Here is a 19,973-nt window from a genome sequence, read left to right on the forward strand (position 1 = left end):
GAAACCAGACGTGAGTGTATGGCTCTGTCCTCTCTTCCCTTGTGGATGTTCTGTGCATAAATCAAAAGAAGCAAGAGTCTCTCCAAAGCTTAGAAGATACGCAACGTTAAATCATCAAAACACTTGTCTAGTCAACTACCTTCAGGCTGAGCTGCAAAGCTTAGTAAGTAATCTTCACATATACACTACTGCAAATGATAAATCTGAAATTCAGCAGCTTACTCACACACCAACACCCTCAGTCAATAATTCCAGTTTCTTTTAAGATGTCCGGATATACTAAATTTAGGATGCTGAAAGATTATTTCCGCTTAGCAATACTCAGGAAAACCTGGTCTCTTCAAGAAGCAAAAGAGACTGTACTTTCCCTCTCAGAGCAACTAATATAATTCAAAATGCAGGAGTTCTGAAGTCAAGACCCAGGAGGGAAAAGATTCTATACATCCAAATGGGAAGTTGTGATGCATGTTCTGTTACTACGTGAACATCATTGCTTTGTACCAAAGGTCAACAGAAGTTAGTACGTGTCCTGTAGTGCTACATACAGTAAAACCTGAGCATGCCTAGCATATGTCATGTGAACACAGATTTCTATAGCTAGAGAAATCACAGAATGGTTTGAGTTGGAAGGGCCCTTAAAGCCCCCCCAGTGCCCCCCCCTGCCCCGGGCAGGGCCCCCTTCCCCCAGCCCAGGGGGCTCCCAGCCCCATCCAACCTGGCCTTGAACCCTTCCAGGGAGGGGGCAGCCACAGCTTCTCTGGGCACCCTGGGCCAGCGCCTCACCCCCCACACAAGGAAGAATTTCTTCCTTAGATCTAATCTAAATCTCCCCTCTATCAGTTTAAAACTGCTACCCTTCATCTTATCCCCACACCTCCTGATCAAGAGTCCCTCTCTGCCTTTCCTGTACCCCCTTCAAGCACTGGGAGGCCTCCCCAGAGCCCAACACCCCCAACTCTCTCAGCCTGGCCTCACAGGGGAGGTGCTCCAGCCACCTGAGCATCTTCACGGCCCTAGATACACATCTACACATAGGCTGAAAACCTTTTAGGATGCAAATGTGTAAAGATGGAAAAAACTGAAGAATGTCAGAATGTCTATTTTGTGTTGCTTTAACAATGCAATGCCCCAAGGGTGGTTAATAACTTCATAACTGTAGCTGTATTTAAAATTAGAATTGAGCCCAAGAGATAAATGTATAGTTCTGATTCAAGTGGAATAATGGCTGTATAACCTACACCATGTCATATTTAGCTTTAATCGGCACTTGCAGGCCTTAGGATACAAAAAATGAACTTCCTGCTAAGTAGAATACACTACCCTAGATAGGCTAGAAAACAAACTCCTTCACCTTATCAGGCAGAATTCTGGGAATAAAAAGAGGAAGACAATTTGAAGCAATTTAATACTTATTTCTCCTACTTGAAAACATCCAAATGCCTTCTTAGCTTTTATACTTAATTCTATCCTTTTGAACACAGGCAACAGCAATATATACATGTGTGATCATGGTCTTCTGATTACTCCAGTTCTTCCTCACTGTGACACAGGGCTATGTAACACATTTCTTTGTTACAGAGATCTCAGAGATGCTGCTCCTTTTCTACAACAGAGTATTTTAAGTTACGTTGACTTCTTAATGTCACTTGCTTCATCCATTCAGATCAACTCCTACTAGTATATTTTCTTTCAGGTGTACTCAGTCGTTATCCACAAACACCCACTTTCTAATTAAATTATAGGTCCCAGGAAACAAGGCTAGTTCAGGAGAATAGTTACTGCCACCAATGGAGCTCCCAGACCAGCCAGTTGATGCTTCTTCTCTGAAGACAGGACCAAACTACACAACTAACCTCTGCAGAGCTTCTCAGGCTGCCACTTACCCTGCTGCCTACAAGTAAACTGTATTCCTCATGGCTTTCTATCCCAACTGTGCATCCTGCTTATTAGAAAGAGCCAATACAAAATAAGTGCATAGTATGTTGAAGATGACAGAACTTCCCTGACACTGCTAGGGAACTGAATTTCTTTCTCTAAATACCAAACTGATTATAGCAACAAAATATATGGCCATTCAAAATTTTCTACTCAGTATACATATATATGCATTATACTTTCATAAATACATTTTAATGAAGAAAAAGCCATCAAAACATATTTTACCTGGACATCATAGAGAGCTACAATGTTCTCATGCTGAAGTTCCTGTAAAACAAAATATTTGTATCATGGAAATAGCCTGTTGCTGTTATTTTAAATTTAATATGCTAGGTGATAATCAAAGAGAACCGAGTTTTACAAAGAAAGGTAACATCTTTTTTAGACCATCTGATCGGATTTGGAGGAAATCCCAGCAATTTAGACAGTATTTACAGGAATAGGACATCAGGCAATATCTTCAGAGGTCATAAAAACATTTGGTTCCAGAACTTATTTTCTGTCTTGTTACAGAAAGTACTACAGCACAAGATCCATTAATGAGTACTGGAAACTTAATTTTATAGTCTCTCACAATTTCTTGCTTAGCAGAGTAACCAACTACACCACGTTCAAGTCAACCTTACCACTTTACAATAAAAAGGAAATCAAACCAAGTAACACCAAAGAAAACTCACAGCACAGCTCATGCAATTATTTGTAACTGCTCAAAAAGCCATCTGTCTTTGCTAAGTACTTGCAGCACACCCTTATACCCAACACTACAATTTCTGGTATATAATAAATATATTAGAATATATTTATAAACTGCTTCAGGAACCAAATTCAACACATTAATTCTAGTTTTCAAGGCACCTTTGAGCAAAGAAGATGAAGAAAGATCAAAGACTGATGTTTTACCCTCAGCTATGACTTTTGTTGTATGCACTGCTTGGGAAAAGCGCCATCCTGAAGGACAAAGTTTTCTACATGTTCAATAAGCAAATCACAGAGACTGGTTCTACAACAGTTTTCCACTTTTAACTACAAAAGCAATGCCCATAACCTGTTCTGAGACCATTTCCAGGACTAAAAAAGTATCTTTTTCTTCTTAGCCTTTTTAGTTCTGAATTTCTTCTGGAACTAACAAAGAAACAAAAGGCAGAATAGCAATTACTGTGATACTACCCATGACCTGAAATGAACTAGGTCAAAAGTCTTTTTTCCTTTTCAAGTAAAGCAGATTAAAAAAAAAAAAAAAAAAAAAATCACTGCAAATTAACATACCTTTAAGATTTTTATTTCTTTTCCAAGTAGGATTTGTGACTTTGACAAGTTCTTTTTGTTAATACTCTTTATGGCTACTTCCCAATCAGTTTTCTGGAAACAAACAAACAAATATTGTCAGTTTTATATTTTTTTAACTTTAACAACTAGCTTGTAAAGCACTGGAGAAGTTGTGAGATCACTCCTACCCTACCCACCAGTGATTACTACATCACATGATACCATCAAGAACTATTTCATTCCACAATAGCTTAGACAGCTATTAAAATCCAGCTGCAGCTACACTGCATTTTCATGGATTCAAAAGCATTTAAAAACCAAATGTAAGTAATCAATCATTTAATCATCCCATCTATTTTTTGGCAGTGGTGCTATGTATCTGCTTTTTCAGTCCCCTCTCAATGACTGAGTTACTTTTACTCTCATTTAAGGACTTCCCATTTTCATCCTTCTTAGGCTCTACAGCTGAAGATTACACAAGAAAACATCTGGTTTTTTAAGTAAAATTATATATTGTCTATTTATATATTATCTAAAAATAAATTGCCTATTTAGTGTAAAGTGGGAGCATCTCCCTTGGCCTTTAGTTTCTGATTTCCTTTCTCCCTGTTTTAACCCCAAAATTACTGCATTGTGCCTCCCCAAGTTGTGAGTACTTCCCTAATGCTCCAAGATGATAAATCTGAAGAGTTGTTTTCTGGAAAGCTGAGTGCCTTAGGCACCAGCACCAGAATAAACTCTCACATCAAGAAACCATAACCTAACTATGAATATCCGGGGTGATTAGTAAGCCACGCCAGGAAACCAGACACCTCTCAATTTAAGAAATCTTCAGCCAATCCCAAAGGAGACAATTTTCCATTAGATCCCTCGTTATCCAGAGAGATAAACATGACCCTCCTGACAAACAAAGGGCTCAGCCTCCCATACAGCTGCAACTCTCCACTCGCCGTTATATTAGGGAGCTACCAAACAGCAAGGAGGAGAGATGGGAACACAGACAGGTTGTCAGGTTTTTAAGGGAGGGGAGGAAAAAAAAAAAAAAAGGGGGTTATGGAGGCCGGGAGCCGGCTGCTCGGCTCCGGGGCCGCGGCGGGCTGCAGCAGCAGCGGCAGGCCGGCTGCCCCGGGCGCAGGCCCCGCCACCCCCGCCTCGGTACTTCAGCCCACCCGCACCTTCTTTTTTTTTTTTTTTTTTTTCCTTCCTTCTTTTTCCCCTCCCCGAACACCCAAATCACAACAAAACTCCCCAGTGGGCACCCCGCCCCCGCTGTCACCCACCGGGAGGGGCTCCTGACGGCTGCAGCCCCGCGGACCGACCCCGGCCCCTGCCCCGGCCGGGGCTTGTGTAACCAGCCCCGCTCCGGCTGCGGGCGAAGCCCATCGCTGTTTACCTTGCGGTGGCGACCTTTGAAGACCACAGCAAAGGCTCCGTGTCCTATCAGGTCCTTCTTGCTGTACTCAAAGTCCCCCACCACCTCCATCATCCCTCAGCGGGGCATGAAGCCCCGGGAAGGAAGGAGGGAGGGAGGGAAAACAAAGGGGCTCTTCCTCCAGCCGAGGCAGCTACAGCCGCCTCACGGCAACCGGCGGCGGGGTGGGAGCCTGCCCCTCTCCTGGCTGCCCCCGGCGGCGGGGGCAGCTGCTTTCATACCGCGGGGGCAGCCGCAGACCCCCGGGCCGGCGGGGCTGCTGCAGGGCGTCTCCGAGGCGAGGGGCTCCGTCTGGCATGGGGAGGGCAAAGCAGGGAAAGGGAGGGTGGGGGTGGGGGAAGTCTCTCAGTAGCAGGGTGTGGGGGGACAGCGCGGCATCGGCGCCGGGACGAGGGGCCTTCTCAGCGGGGAAGGGGGCTCCGCGCTTTGCCGCTGCCCGCCCCCATGGCCCCGCCACAGCGGGAGCTACCGGCGCCGCGGCCCCGCTCAAGGACCGAGCCCTAGAACATCCAACAGGGCGGGGAGAGGCGCGCCTCCGGGAGTGGCTGTCGCTGTCGCACCCGCCGCGGAAGAGGAGGAAAGCAGCGAGGGTGCGTGCAGACGGGGGTCTCTCAGGCCGCCACCGCCTCCCGGGGCTTCCCGCCGCTCCTCTCCTGTCCGCCCCCAGCCAGCCTCGGCTCCGACTGCCCGGACCTCAGCGCCACCCCACGCATTTTATAGGCCGCATCGCGCAGGCTCCAGCGCTCGGCTGCTTCCGCCGGCGGCCAAAGAGTGCCTCACCCCGTTTAACCCGGCGGGAGCGCGAGCGCAGAGGTCCTTCCGCCGCCCGCTCCCTAGCGGCGCGCGCCGCGCCCAGCCCCTCAGCACCCCCCGGGGTCGGTCCTTGTCGTCCCCTCAGGGAGGATGGCGACACCCCCCCCTCCCCGTCCTCACCCCAGAGCTGAGGCAGAGGCCAAACTCATGCTGAGCCCCTCGCACGCCTCGCTACCCTGTTTAACGTTGGCTGTATTCCGCTTCAGCCGTTTTCTTGGCCACTTCAGGCCTACCTGCCACTGAGGGCAAAGTTGAAGGGCCACCATGAGCGGAGGGAGGGCCAGCTACCCTCAGCACGCAGCGAGGCAAGGCAAGCGCCGGGACAGTCACGCAGCAGCCATAGGTGGGAAGGCAGGTATGTGATCATCCCTCACTGCCAGGGCGGCGATGCTGCTTACCTGGCACCGTCAGGGTCACACTCTCTAGCACAGTCCCTGCTCGCTCCATTAGTAAGCAAGACTCTGTGCCAAACCTAATACAAGGAACTTAAATGAATGGAGAAGCAATAGAGGAACAAGCATGCAAAATGCTGTAAGCCAAAGACACTTCACATTGCTCATTCTCTTTATAAGGAGAACAACATCTGTAATTTACAGCCTCTGCCACCCAGCACTTTTAGATCAGCCTAGGGCTGTTTACAGCAACACGTACAAACATTAAAAAAAAGCAACCAGTCACCTCACACCAGTCACATGGGGCCTTTGACCTTCACCTCCAGATCCACATAATTAAGCTTCTTTCCTTTGCTTTCCGTTTCTCTCTGCTCTCTTCCCCTTCCTCTCTGTCCCTCCATCACACCACCTCTGCACGCTGGAGCTGTTACAGGCCCCCTCGATATCCCCATCTGCCCCAGACCCCCTTGGCACTCTGACAGCACAGCAGCAGCGATTAACCCTCCACTGAAGTCAGAGTTGATACAAGGCACACATTGGGATCATGCAGGGCAGAGCTCTGACCCCACATAGCTGCGCTGCGTCTTCTCTCACGTGACAAAGTGTCTGCTTCCAGCACCGCTAGATCAAAATAGAGACTGAGTAGAGATTATGCAGTTGGTCCTCTTCCTATTTTTCACTTAATCTCCCTTCGCTTTCTGGCACTCAAAACCAAGCACTACTGGAACTGTGTGCCATGTCAAAACCTCCACTGTTCATCTTCTCCAAAGACAACGCACTTAGATTAAAAAAATTCTCAAGAAATTCTTAAGGGAATATTGACAGCTTTATGAAGGGCATTTTAAGCTCTAGACATTATATGGAAGACATCAGAGGAATCCTAAAACATCTGTTTTGTGCTAAAGAGAACCAGAGGGCTTAAAGGCCCCTCAAGACTGAATCCACGCTTTATTTTCTGCAGTTCTCAGCTCCCATCCAAAACACATTCATGGCACTACCCTAACAAAACTAAGAAAGCAAAGCTGACCAAGTAATTTCAGTGGCTCAGAACACCCCCGTGCAAGGAATAAATGAGATGTAAAAATATTCCAAGTTAATCATAAATTAATGTGTTGGTAGTAACACAGACACTTTCTAGTACGTATTCACAGTGCCCCTTTAAAACCAGGAAAAAGCCCGCAAGTCTCAATGTGTTAAATATTCTGATTCAGAAAATAATTTCCTTGAGAATTTGCTGCTTATTGCCATACACTGATTCTCACATTCGATATAAATCCTCTCAGTATCAGCATGTATCCTCACCCCAAAGTCAATATCACAAGCTATATTTTAGGGAAGCTAAAAAAAAGTAATAAAAAAATAAATCCAGAAAGATGCCTTTTGAACAGAGAAAGCCACTTCAGGAATTTCTAAGCCATCCATTCTGTATTACACTTCAAAACCGAGACACATTTGCCTTTGGTAGCAGCAGTGTGATGTCCTTTTGTCCTCGTAATGGGGCTGGAGCCCTTGAGCAGGTTTGTTTCAGCACAGCAAGGACAAAACAGCCAGGAGCAGCGGGGAGGTTTGACCAGAATAACTAAACACGCTGCCGTTGCACTGGGGTTCGAATGGGATCTGAAGGGCTGAGGTCTGAAAAACGGCTTGATGAAGGGCTGCGGGATTTGCATGCAGGTCACTCATTTGAGCTGGGTCCTTGATTAGTGTCTGGGAGACTTTCTAGGTGTCAATATTTCCAGCACTAGCAGACTACAATAACCTTATTTACAAACAGCACCTTCAATTGCCTTCACTGCTGAAAGAGGTCAGAAACAGAACAGACTGAATTCACCCGCCTTTCCCAAAGGGAGCCTCGTTACTGGAGATGTTGGGAAAGTGATGCAGGATAACCCCACGGGGCTGGTGCTGCTCCTCCCTAGCCCAAGGAATACACACAGATATTTGCCATTTAGCACTGGCAGGCAACAGCAGCCCTGCAGTACTCAGAGGGATGCACTGCTCTGCTCTGACAAGCCACATGGCAGGACAATAAAATACCCAGTGTGCTCAAAAAGCATGGCTGGGCAGTGGGCACCAGTATCATGCCTGATCAACCACAGTGATCCTTCAAAAGCAGAGAGTACCATGTCCTGGGTTTATTTCTAAATCATATGGTGCAAGAGCTGCAGCCCACTGATGGAGACCACCTGTGACCTACAGCTCACCAAGGACCACCAATTTATAGGACCAGAGTGAAGAAAACAGAGTAACAGCACTGGAGATGGATTTGTGGCTCTCTCCCAGCTGCACTGCATTGGTTCAGCCAAATTAGTCCCTCAGATGTGAGCCAGGACTCACGATCACAAGAGCAACAGAACCAGGAAGGACAGATATAGCACCTCCCAGGTTGTTTGTCTGAGTAAACAGGAGTACACTCTCATGTGGTAGCAGCTCCCAAGAATATAGACATCGCTATCCAGAGTTTCCGTAACGCCTTTCATCCTCAAAAGCACCGTCTTCACACAAGCTCTTTTCTGCTGTACCACCAAAATGGAGCCCTTTCTGAGGTAGAAAGGTCACCTGAACCATGCCTGTGCTGACCCAAAGAAAAGCAGAAAGACAACTGCTTTTCCTAATGTAGAACAACGAATGAAGATTTTCTTCCTGTTCATTGAAAGATTTTTCTTCTATCTCTCCACAGCTATAAACATGCACATGGAAGTTAAATTACTGATCTGGGAAAATAATCAAGAGATCAGCTGAATTGAGCAGAACATGAATGTCTGGCTCCAAGGACCCAGGGAGCACAATGTGTATGCCACTTGGCTAGCCGTCCTGCAAGGAGAAGCAGAACAGCCACAAAAACAGTTTTCAGAACGATGCGAAGGCCTCACTTACCTAAATCAACCCCCAAAGGCAGGAATCTGGCACCATCCTGCTCATCTCAGCAGTACCTTCACTCTAGGTGTTCCTACCATTTTCTTCTCTCCTTCCTTCCATCATACCCAGGCATTTATTAGACAGGTAAACCTTTATCTGAGGATTGCCATGCTTCCCAGTCCTTATTGTCACTGTCGTCCCATTGAGATTTGTAACAAAAATTAATGGTGGTATCAGCTGAGTTATCACAACTTTTAGAGGAGGTATCAGAGGGCTCCACAGGATAGTTTCTGTATATGCTTAAAATTATTCTTGTATTATCAGTAAAAAATAATTCCTATGTGGTATGTTTAACGAGTAACTTGGGAGAAACTGGATTGAAACACAGGAGCAGATACTGAGATTCCTATCACACAGCACTGGAAAAGTTCAGGTGTTTCAGTAGGCTTTTTGTAAGGTTAGTGATGCGGTTCCCAGAGAAGCAATCAGAAAGCTCCAGCCTACCTTCTAGATTTGTCCTTTAATGAAAAGTAGCATCTTTCCCATTAATAACTTAATTGACCCAAATTTGCATCTGCAATTCTGAAAATGAGCTAATTAAAGCTCACATCACCATCACCAGCAGTGTGAAGGAGGTCACATGCTTGCTTCACCTCCTGCCAAAAAGGACCCACCTCCAAAGTGAAGGGCAGCAGCTCTTCCCCAGAGCACAAGAGCAGGCAGGAGACTGCAGAGCAAGGCCCGGGAAATGCCGCATTCAAATAAAACTGGGAGGAGTGTTATGGGATTGCTTAGAAATACAGCTGGAACGGGGCCAGCACTTAGTATGCATGAAGGCTGGTACTGTATGAATGATAAAAATAGTAGCAGCTGCTTAGACAGGAAAATACAATTTGGTCTACGTACAAACCCATCACATAGCAGGCAGATTTTGAACCACACTATCAGGTCAAAGATTAAAGCCAAGATAGCTTATTGTGGTATAAACTTAGTTGCAGGGCCCTCTCTTTCTACAAGAGGTATCACTGCTTTGGAAAGCCTTTCTCTTCCAGCATTAAGAAGGTATGCTTTAATCAGGCTCTGTTCAGTGCCTGGTATCACTGCAGCAGATTCTGAAAGGATGGCAGGCACTAGCCTAGGTTTAGAGCACAGCCAGAGGGCACAGTGATTGCTTTGGTTTGGAAATTGGGGGACAATAAGTGGTCTTTAAGTACACATACACACAGGCATGGCCCAGTCCCTGAAGGCAGGATCGATTCCCCCAGCTCTGATACATCCCCACTTCCAACCTCAAACGAACCATGGATTAACAGGGCACAGTGACCCTGCGGAGCACTTTGGGAGAGGAAGCAGAGAACGATGCTTCTTCCCTCAGAAAGAGCCATGCACTGCTAGAAGCTGCTGCCTTCAATGAGTCAAACCCGGGGACGCAGACCTGGACTCGCAAGGATGGATTGTCTCCTTTAGCACAGGCAGCCCAAAAAGCTTGCAAAATGGGCAGGCTTCTCAGCTGCTACCATAGATCCATCAGCTGCACATGTGCTCCTCTCCTTCCCAAGGGCACGGCAGTCTGGGGAAGCAGAATTATCACCTACAGTTTTAAATCACCCTGTCCCACATCATTTACCTTTGTGAATTAGAAAAGGTTTTGTTTATGCAGATGGATGCAGCGTGGCCTTCACCATCAGCAAGAACCAACTGGAGGAAGCACGCTAATGAAAGAGCAGGTACAGGATATTGAGTTCTTCCCAAAAGATACCATGAAGATAGAGCCTGCTGACTTGGCTGGCAGCAAGAGATACTAACAACAACAAGAACTGCAATTTATGTTCTCAGTCATATTAAAGATTTAACACTTTGTTGCAGTCTTTTGCTCACCTGAACACTTGCAGACAAGCAAATGGCCATTACACTATGCCCTCTTAATTATCCAAAGCAATCCTGCCAGCAGGAATAAAGTCCTAAAACGTATCTTCTGCAGCTGGGAAGCATCTGTAACCCAAACTCTTGTTCTGAGTTGTAGTAATCACCGAGTAGCAACTACAGAATGAGGGCTACAGAGAATGTTTTGGCTTTCTTCTAACTTGATGTAATTAAATCTGACAATATAATTTCTAATCCTTAATAATCACATCTTGATTTTCACCGTTTCATAAGTATCCTGGAAATAAACACTAAATCCAGGTCTATTTGCCTCATGCTTGTTGGAAGCCAGAACTGGCTTATAAAAAGGCTCATAAGCAAGCTTACAAATACATAATCGACAGTATGAATCCCTCTTACCTACTGGGCAAGCAAATGCACTTGAGAAATTCCAGGAGGAGCCAGCTCTGTGCAATGGAAGTTTTGCCATTTACTGTGAAAGTCCCAACCCTGCTGTCAGTTTGTATCCAGGGCAAAGGACAAACACCACCCAACACGCCTGCTCCATTCTTCCCTTTTCCCACCCTTTCCCTTGTTCCCTCCTTCCTTCCCTCCCTCCCTCCTGATGGGAAACGGGTGCTCTCTCCCCTCTTCAGAGGCACAAGTGCCTCATTTTCCCATTTCCAAGAGCCACTGAGTCCTGAAAACTCAGCACAGCTCTAGCAGTTGTTTGCAGTTGTTGCACCCTGAACAGATGAGCCAAATGAGCTCTCTACTGTGGATCCAGAAGATAACGAACAGATAATGCTCGGCACAGCCCACAAGGCAAATGGGCTGAGCAGAAAGGCAAAACCTTACTGGAATAATGAGAAGCCCATAGACCTTATTCTCAGCAGATCTTTGTCCCAGGCGTGCAGCTGAGCACAACTCTGCAATGTAATGATGTGCTGAATTTTCCCCATCCTCTCTCCCTGTGAAGGTCACACAAGGACAACCCTTTCTGTTCCCACTAAAAGCCTTTTCTCTGTAGGATTCTTCACACATCAAGTAAGGGCATGAGCCGTCCCCACCCTTGGTTTGCCCCTTTCAAGGTGGCAGGCTACTGTAAGGCTGAAATTTCAAGAAAAGAAACATGTGAGATGGAGGCAGATGAGATATCCCTCCTGTAATGTTTAGAGGAAATCATCCTGCAAAGCACAGCTCTTAATAAGAACTAGAATTAAAATTTCCTTAAATAAATATAAGGAAAGAGTCCATGAGGGAGAGTAGCCAACAGGAACAGGGAGTTGTGCTCAGGTCAAACTCTGTTGTCCATCACCTTGCAGATCTCCCAGACTGCGCTGAGGGCTGGCCAGCTTAGGACGGGGCTGGCAGTTTCATGTCACTGCTCCTACCGACGCCATCTGCAAACGGAAAGAGCTGCTGCATCCCTGCGGTCTGGCACCAGCGCTGCCACGCGGCCAGCAGGTACCGTACGAGAGCAGCACAGCGGGGGTTTGGGGACTGGGCTCCTTATCATAGAATTATAGAATGGTATGTGTGGAAGGGACCTTAAAGACCATCCAAGTCCCACCCTCCCTGCCACAGGCAGGGACACCTTCCCTCAGCCGAGGGTGCTCGTCCAACCTGGCCTTGAACCCTTCCAGGGAGGGGGCAGCCACAGCTTCTCTGGGCACCCTTTGCCAGAGCCTCACCACCCAACTAGCTCACGGGAATTTGTTTGTCTACACAACTGGGAGACGGAGGAAGCCAAGAAAGGAAAGGTCTGACCGATTGATACAACTGTTCCTTCCCCCCTCCAGGAGCCAAAACATGAGTCAAATTTCACCACTGACTGCTCAGGTGGAGGGACTCTGCTTTCTAGTCATCTCCCAGGGGACAGCAGCAGCTCCTGCCCTGAGGGAGGTTAGGTCTCCAGGCTGGAATTTGGCCCAGTGCTGTGCTCTCTGCAAGGAGAGATCATGCTCTAACCATGCAGGTCTCTGCAAGGAGACTGCAGCACTGGAAGACACATAAAGTAGCAGCAACATCCTCTATAGACAGACAACAGGTTACTTACATTCGCAAACACTTATCCTTCCCTCCACTTGCTACCCTCTGTCCATCCGGGCTCCAGTCTGTTGCATACACCTAGGATTAGGGAAAGACAGTTATCTCTGCTGGGAGGAGTCATTCCTGCCTGCCTCAAACTCCTTGGCTTGACCAGGCATCTCACCTCATCTGCATGGCCAGGAAGATCAATGGCCAGTTTCTTCATCTTGGCATCCCAGACCTTCAGCGTGCTGTCACTGCTCCCACTCACCAGCAAGCGGCTGTCGGCTGACCAGGCGATCTGATACACAGCCGAGACGTGCCCTCTCAGTGACGTCAGGTACCTGGTGTGGAGAAGGCACAAAGAAGCTGTTAGAGGAGCAGGCAGTCGGGTTTGTTCCAAACCTGCCCTTGCCCAGACTTTATGTTTCTTCTCTGCCTGTGAGCAAGCAAGCAGTCACGGGATGCCCAGCATGCCCAAGGCAGTCAACTGCTAAAGAGTCCATAGGTGGTTCAGTGTCTAAAAACCCTCTCAGATGAGCTCAGAGCTTTCTAGAGAATGGCTCTTCATCTCAGCTGCTTTGCCAGGAAACCCTCACCCAGCAGGCAACACTACAGCCTTACTGCACAGATGTGTTCTTCCTCTCTCTGGCTGAGTAGCCTGGATTTAGAAGGCCTGTTAAAATTACCAACATGAAACCCAAGCTCATCAATATAAAGGCTGATTTATAGGGAAGGACTGCTACTCCAGATTGCTCACCAATACTCTAGCTGAAGTTTAAAAGCTGGACTACAGGAGCATCCAAACACCAACACCACCACTTGTAATTACAAGAATTTGTGTTGTCCAGAACAAGCTGTTCTCTGGCACAGGAACCATTTAAACTGGGTCAGTCTACAGTGTGTAACACACACATCTTCAGATCAGCCAAGTGGAACATCCCATCCCACTGCAGCTGCGCCTGCCCCAGAGAACCGGCCCTGCAGCATGTGCTGTATGGGTGCCAGGCAGTGCTGTGGCTGGGTGACAGTGGGGTTGCACACATCTGGTCAATCACAAGAAGAGCCAGACAAGGGACTTCCCGAGTGCAGAGAGAAACAGGCAGCAGAATTACTTTGCACAAGTTCAGGCTACAGAGTTGCTGAACACACCAGGGAGTTGCTGGCAATGACACTGGGGCTCATCTCTGCATAACCTGTGCATCGCACACAGACCCCACACAAGCACCTCCTCTATAACAGAACAAACCAACTCACTTTCCTGTCCTACCATCCCATAGCTTTATGGACTTGTCAAAGGAAGCACTAGCTATTATCCGGGTGTCTGGCGAGAAGAGGACTTGGTTAATCAATGCCTGGTGGCCCGTCATTCTCTCCAGTGGCTTCTTGTCTTCTGCTGGTCTCCAAAGAAACAATGTGAAATCATCTGACCCCGAGACAAGCCTTTCTGGTTCCTGGCCCTGAGAAAGTGATGAAAGAGCACAAGTCTTGTACAAGCCAGGTGTGGCAGGCTCAGAAGCACACCAGTGTTGGGGTCGACAGCCAACTGTGCACATTTACTGCTTCCACCAGCACTAGTGTTATAAACCATTGCACGGACAAAAGGGACTTACCCTGACTTGGTCATACCTCTGCTGAGCCTTGTCCTTCAGTTCTGCCACTGAAAGAGGGAAAGGGAGAGGGGAAGAAAGAGAGATTTGCAATCCTTAGGTGAAAGGAAACTTTATAATCCTGTGATGCCAATTCCAATCCTGGCTCTGTGGGCCAAGCAGATGCATCTGTGACTGCTCACCCACTTTCTCTTTCCTAAGGGTGACATTGGGACCAAAAGCCCTTGAAAACAGGGTGGCCTTCCCATCCCCCCAGACTGCGTGACCCTGTGCGTGGGCAAGGAAGACTGTGGCTGCCAGCATGACCGACATGAGCATAGGGCCTGCTCTCAGTTCTCAATATTGCTTTGGCTCATGGCAGCATTAATAAGAGACATCAGGTCTCCTCGCCATCCTCCCTCACCACCTCCCCCAGACTACAACACGGACTCACAGGAGCCGCTCACATCCTGTGGGTTGATGGTGGCTTCAGCAGGTTCGAAGGCACCGGTGCGGAGAACGTAGTCAGTGCTAAGGGCCATGGTGTTTACCCAGTGAGCATGGCCCTGCAAGGTGCGGCAGAGGACCCCCTGGAAACAAAACCACCTGCTTAGAGAGGGATGGGCAGGACAGAGAGACTGTGCAGGACACACCAGACCCATTGTCCTGCAGGGATCAACCCTAAACTTTCCAAACCCTGTAGCCAGGCTTAGCAGGGAAGAAACGACACTGTTGAGCTTCAAGGACCAGTTTCCTGCAGGGCCTTGCAAGGAACTCATCAGGACAGGTTATTCCAGGGGTGTTACCATTTTACACTTTCAGGGATGAAAACATTGCACAACAGCTACCCCTTCCAAACAGAGCTAAGCAACCATCTCTGCCAGGTCAAAAGGATGCAGTATCCCTGCTGCACCTCCATTTTCCAGGGCACAATCTGTGCCAGGAAGAGCAGACAAAGCTACAACACAGCATGTCCAGCCCCCTACACCAGCAGCTCCAGGGCTGCCCATCTCACTTACGTCCTGGCTCCTCCAGACTTTGATGGTCCTGTCCTGGGAGGAGGAGTAGAGCAAGCCATCGCCCCCCCACTTCACACACGTCACCGACTGCGTGTGGCTTGTGAGGATTTTTTCACACCTGCCCATCAGCGTGTCCCAGATGCGGATGCTGCCATCCTTGGAGGCACTCGCCAGGTAGCGGCACTCTGGGTTTCTGGGCAAAAAGATCAAATCCATTTGCACAGGTCTTCTGCCAAGCTCTTCCCCCATCAGCCCCAGAGGATTCATGATCCCAGAAGTCAATAGAAGACAACCTTCTCTTTTAGCTTAAGATCAGAGACAGGGGTAGAGCACTGACCTATGGAGAACAAGACCCCACAAGGCAGGGAAGCGGCAGACAGATGCTTCTCTCCAAATCAACTCTTGGGCTGCATGCTAGAGGCATCAATCCAGGGTAAACCTGGCTTCTTAGCTCTTGGCAACGACCTTGTTTTCACAGGAGGCAGCTTTAACCTGCTGGCTAATGAGGAGACCACAAACTGGCACCTTCCCTGGGCGCTGGCTGGGGAGAGCCCGGGGCAGGGGGATCAGTCTGCCCTATGTGGGCAGCGCAGATCGGCAGCAACGGGAAGGTGCTGGCTGCTCCCCTGCCTGTGCCATGCTTCACCTCCAGCAGGAAACGTGCTGGCCTGCAGACACAGAGGGCTGCTGCGCTGGCAGGGCTGAAAGCAGCAACATCCACCCATGTGGCTCATGGGGGCAAATCTAACACATCTGGAAGCAGCTGGCCACAGCCCAGCAAGGACAGGGGAGCCACAGCCCTCTGTCCTTTGCACAACATCTTTATCACTCAACACGGTTTTAATGTCAAAGAAAGTAGGACCTGGCACCAGCAGCAATGAGGAAGAACATGGCCCCTCCTGCTGCACAGGAACTGAGTGGGGAGTGCAGCTAGCTGAAGACAGAGAAGTGAAGCCCTGGCAGGGTCGTCTTCCTCCTCTCCATTTCCTCATCTTCCTTTATAATCAGCTAATCCAGTTAATTATTTGCAAATAGCTGGAGTTTCCTACTGGCAAATTCAATTTGCAGGGTTCTGCTCTGAAGGGGCTCTTTTTATTTATTTATTTCTATAATGTCTTGGATTATTGGCTACAACTGACCCCCTCCACTCATCTGTCCCAGACAGAGCTTTAGCTGATTGAAGGGATAAGGGGATTGCACAGTTAATCAGCCCTCATGATAAATAAACAGGATGACAGAGGCAGCCAGGATGCAGGAGAGCAGAAAGGGAGTGCTCTGCAGAGCCTGGGCTCAGGCACCACGCAGGCAGGCTTTCCTGCTCTCAGCTCAGCACGCTGGGGAGGAGCACTGCAAACGTTTGTCCAGCACCATGAAAACATTGTTTTCTATAGGCAGATATGGTTTTTATACAGGGGAAAAGGGGCACAGCTTGGCAGTGACTTCCCCAGCAACCTCACGGTGACTGTGAGCAGTGGCTCGGACTCTTTGCTCCGAGCTAGATGTGTTTCTCCTGGCCCACCTTGGGGGGGGATGCAGGCACCCCCTCTGTGCACCATAACAGGAAAAAGGCAAACGGGAGCCTGACCCTTCAGGTCAGGCTGCTCTTTTCTGTACGAGTTAAGGGGGAGGGCTGGGCTGGCCCTTCACTTACATGTGGAGCGGCTCCCAGCACAGACACGTGATCCACTTGGAGTGGCCGGCGAGCACCCGGCCGATCTGATTGCCGGTGGCTGGGTCCCAGAGAAATATCTGCTCAAGAGAGGATGCAAGAGGGTCGCGTCAGGCCACACACGTCATGTGAATCCTAGGGACGTTCGAGCTTCATTTAGAAAGCGTAAGTGTCCTTGGTGTCGCATTTACATTGGCAGAAGCAGAAAGCAGAAGGGGAGGGGGGCAGGAGGGCTGGATGCCTTTTCAGATCCCTGCAGCAATCAGCTGACATCTCAAAGAATGAGACCTGATTGCCCTCCTCTCTGCCTAAAATGCTGCTGCTACAAAAATATCTGCTTCAACTCTAAACCGATACAGGTCCCCAAAAAGCCAGCCTGAGCCTTTGACATCCTTTGCCAGAGAGTCAGTGAATGTTTTCAGAGTGCGATGAAAGCCAGAGCGCACTAAATGCTACTTATTATCGGATTCTGTGGGTGGGACACATGCTGGTTTTCTCTTGTTTTTTCCCTTTCTACATAAATGTTCATCCAAAGAGCCAAGGCATTAGTCATCTCCTACTAAAGAACCCGGGAGAAACAGGGAAACAGGACAAGTGGCTCCCTGGGTTAGATTAAAGCCAGAACAGAACCAAACCAAGGCAGAGCCACCCTGACCAGACCCATTTCCTCGGGGCTGGCATCACAGTGGCCTCACGGAGCGGCTGCTCGGAAACTGAGTGCAGGACAGCAGCTCTTGGCAGCTCCACGACTGCTCTTGTTGCTCCCAGACTGTTCGAAGGCCAGAGTGAGCAACTGCCCCTCTGCAGCTCAGCAAGTTACTGACTCACTTCTAATTGCCCACAGGCACTCCCGCATCCCCAGGCATTTCTGGGTGCACCTTAAGCACACGCATTTTGCCCCACAGCTGGGGCAGGGCCCCCTTTACATTCCTGTGAGGGGGAATTTGGCTGTGTCTGAGTGGGAGCACTGTGAAACAGGCTGCTGCTGCACGTCTGGGTCATGCAAACAGCAACCCTGCTTTGGCCCTGCGATGCCCTTTCTTGCTCCAGATACCTCCCTCGTGATGGAGCTGTCTGCCAAGGACCACGTCCAAAGCCTGGACGCTTTCCTGTGCTGAGGGAAAAGCATCTGCCACAAGACAGCCGGGCTCAGCAGCAAGAGGTCTAAAGAGGCAAGAAAGATGGAGGTGGTCGGAGATGTCTGTCACAACTACCACAACGCACCCATGCACAAAGCTCCTCGGGGGAACGGGAATCCTGCTCGATGGATACACACCTCATAGCCCAGAAAAAACAACTCTTCCCACCTAATCCCTCACAGCACCTTTACCAGGTTTCATTCCAGTTCAGAACAGGGCTGCAGAGGGTCTCCCCTCTCCCACAGACCCGCCCTGGCCCCACGCTGAGGGAGCCAACGTGTTACCTGGCTGTTTTTGCAGCCTGAGGCCAGCTTCTTGCCGTCAGGCGACCAGGCGATGCTGAGCACCCAGTGCCGGTGACCTGACAGAGAGAGCACGAGCAGGTGTGAGTGGAGAGCTGTGACTGTCACCAGTGTCCCTGCACGCAGCCACTGCGAGTCAGGGCTAGAGCTGGGGGGAACCCTCCATGATTCTCCTGGCCAGACCCTTTTCCTCCGCATCAGTACTCAGAGCTACTCCCTCCCTGCACCACAGTGCCGGCCTGTACGGCTCAGGCAGCACCCAGGGGGTCCCTGAGGGAGGGGGGACAGGAGCTGCCCTCCCGGGACACCCCTGCACCCACCTTTGGCGGTGAACTGTGGCGTCTCCGTGCTGAGGTCCCAGAAGCGGACGGTGGTGTCTCCGGAGCCGCTCGCCAGGTATCTGGGAGAGGAGGAAGAGCCCAGCTCAGCGCGGTGTCCCCAGGATGGGGCGGGGGACAGCGGCCTCTGCCTCACCCCGAGTGCCCCCACCCGCAGCCCTCGTACTTTCCCGTGGGGCTGAAGGCCACGGAGATGACAGCCTCGGTGTGTCCCTCCAGGGAGCTGGTGCAGCGGGTCACCGCCCGCACCCTGAACACTGCCTGTGGCTGGTAGATGATATCCAGGACCTTCTCCGTCTCCACGCTCTGCCCTGCCAGAGTCTTCTCCAGCGACGCCACGATCTCGGCATCGTTGACGAAGAAAGCCAGAGGCACCGGCTCATCCTGGGGGAGGACAGGCAGGAGAAGGTAACGGGGGGGGGGGGGGGGGGGGGGGGGCAGTCCCGGGTTGGGTTGGGGGGTGCCGGGGGAGCTCGGAGGGGTGTCTCACCTTCTGCAGGAGGGCGTTGCAGACCAGCTGCAGCTTGTCCGGGGTGATGGTGACCGGGACATCGAAGGGGGAGCCCAGGGACTCCCCCGCCTCGTCCCGGAACTGGATCAGGAGCCGCTGCACGTCCTCGTCCGGCGACATGGTCTGCGGGAGAGCGGGCTCAGGGGCGGGGATCCCACCAGGGAGGGCGGGGGGGGGGATCCGCGCGGGCAACGACACGCGCGTGGAGGGAGAAGGAGCCGCTACTGGGGACCTCAGCGTGGACCCCGTGGGAGGGGAGAAACACCCAACAGGAACCGAGACCCCCACGCTTTTCTTGCACCCCCCGCGTGAGAACCCGGGGTGTGTGTGTCAGGAGGCCTCGGAGCGCCCCGGCCCCACTCCCACCCGCGCCCCGGCCCCGCTCACCGCGGCCATGTGCCCACGCGCCCCACGTGGGCCGGAAGCGGCTCCACCGCGGCGGGAGGGGCTGGGCGCGGCGCTGCTGCCCCCTGGCGGCCGGCGGTGGGTGGGACAGCGCCGGGGCCGCCGGTTCGAGGCCGCGGGGGGCACGTTCCGCCCCGGGGCGGGGGGCACGGTGGGTCCACGAAGGGAGTTGAAGGAGATCCTGCACTAAGAGAGACTCAAATCGTCCACACAAACCCGTAACACAGCAAGAAATTCAACATCGCACATCGCCTCCAGCACCAACCAGTAATGACCACAGCGAGCATCAGCCAGCCATAACCCCAGAGACCAACACTCCATCAAATCTGAACAGCTCTGATGGAAAGAAGAGGAAAATCTGGCAGCCGAGTCCAAATCAGCAACCAAGCCTTGCATTACCTGCTGGC

The 19,973-nt window shown here is 50.2% G+C and overlaps 2 protein-coding genes across 4 annotated transcripts in view; both read right to left on the minus strand.

Annotated features, from left to right (window-relative positions):
- ULK2 (unc-51 like autophagy activating kinase 2) overlaps nt 1-5,321 on the minus strand; it is a 41,116-nt gene extending 35,795 nt beyond the window's left edge. The window contains exons 1-3 of the mRNA XM_033004830.2: nt 4,598-5,321; nt 3,205-3,297; nt 2,164-2,205 (exon numbers count right to left, since the gene is read on the minus strand). Coding sequence (XP_032860721.1) covers nt 2,164-2,205; nt 3,205-3,297; nt 4,598-4,690 — 228 coding nt within the window. The 5' untranslated portion in view covers nt 4,691-5,321. The remainder of the gene's footprint in view (nt 1-2,163; nt 2,206-3,204; nt 3,298-4,597) is intronic.
- Nucleotides 686-19,584, minus strand: NLE1 (notchless homolog 1). Of its 3 annotated transcripts, XR_006165250.1 has the most exons (14): nt 19,549-19,584; nt 19,141-19,284; nt 18,817-19,034; nt 18,633-18,712; nt 18,295-18,371; nt 16,854-16,951; nt 15,203-15,395; nt 14,638-14,773; nt 14,208-14,254; nt 13,852-14,054; nt 12,779-12,938; nt 12,623-12,693; nt 12,190-12,509; nt 686-715 (listed from the first exon to the last, which is right to left on the minus strand). XR_006165250.1 is itself a non-coding variant. In XM_042791729.1 (13 exons), exons 1-13 carry the CDS (start codon nt 19,555-19,557, stop codon nt 11,954-11,956), a joined length of 1,449 nt encoding a protein of 482 aa, XP_042647663.1. In that variant the 5' UTR covers nt 19,558-19,584; the 3' UTR covers nt 11,709-11,953. The 3 variants fall into 3 exon arrangements, 2 of the variants coding, with proteins under 2 accessions (XP_042647663.1, XP_042647662.1); XM_042791729.1 differs by lacking the exons at nt 686-715; nt 12,190-12,509 and adding an exon at nt 11,709-11,966; XM_042791728.1 differs by lacking the exon at nt 686-715 and having other exon boundaries at nt 11,978-12,509.
- Nucleotides 19,585-19,973: the final 389 nt, after the last annotated feature.

This window comes from Tyto alba, unplaced genomic scaffold, assembly GCF_018691265.1.
Source record: "Tyto alba isolate M040663 unplaced genomic scaffold, T.alba_DEE_v4.0 Super-Scaffold_19, whole genome shotgun sequence".
Taxonomy (NCBI): Eukaryota; Metazoa; Chordata; class Aves; order Strigiformes; family Tytonidae; genus Tyto; species Tyto alba.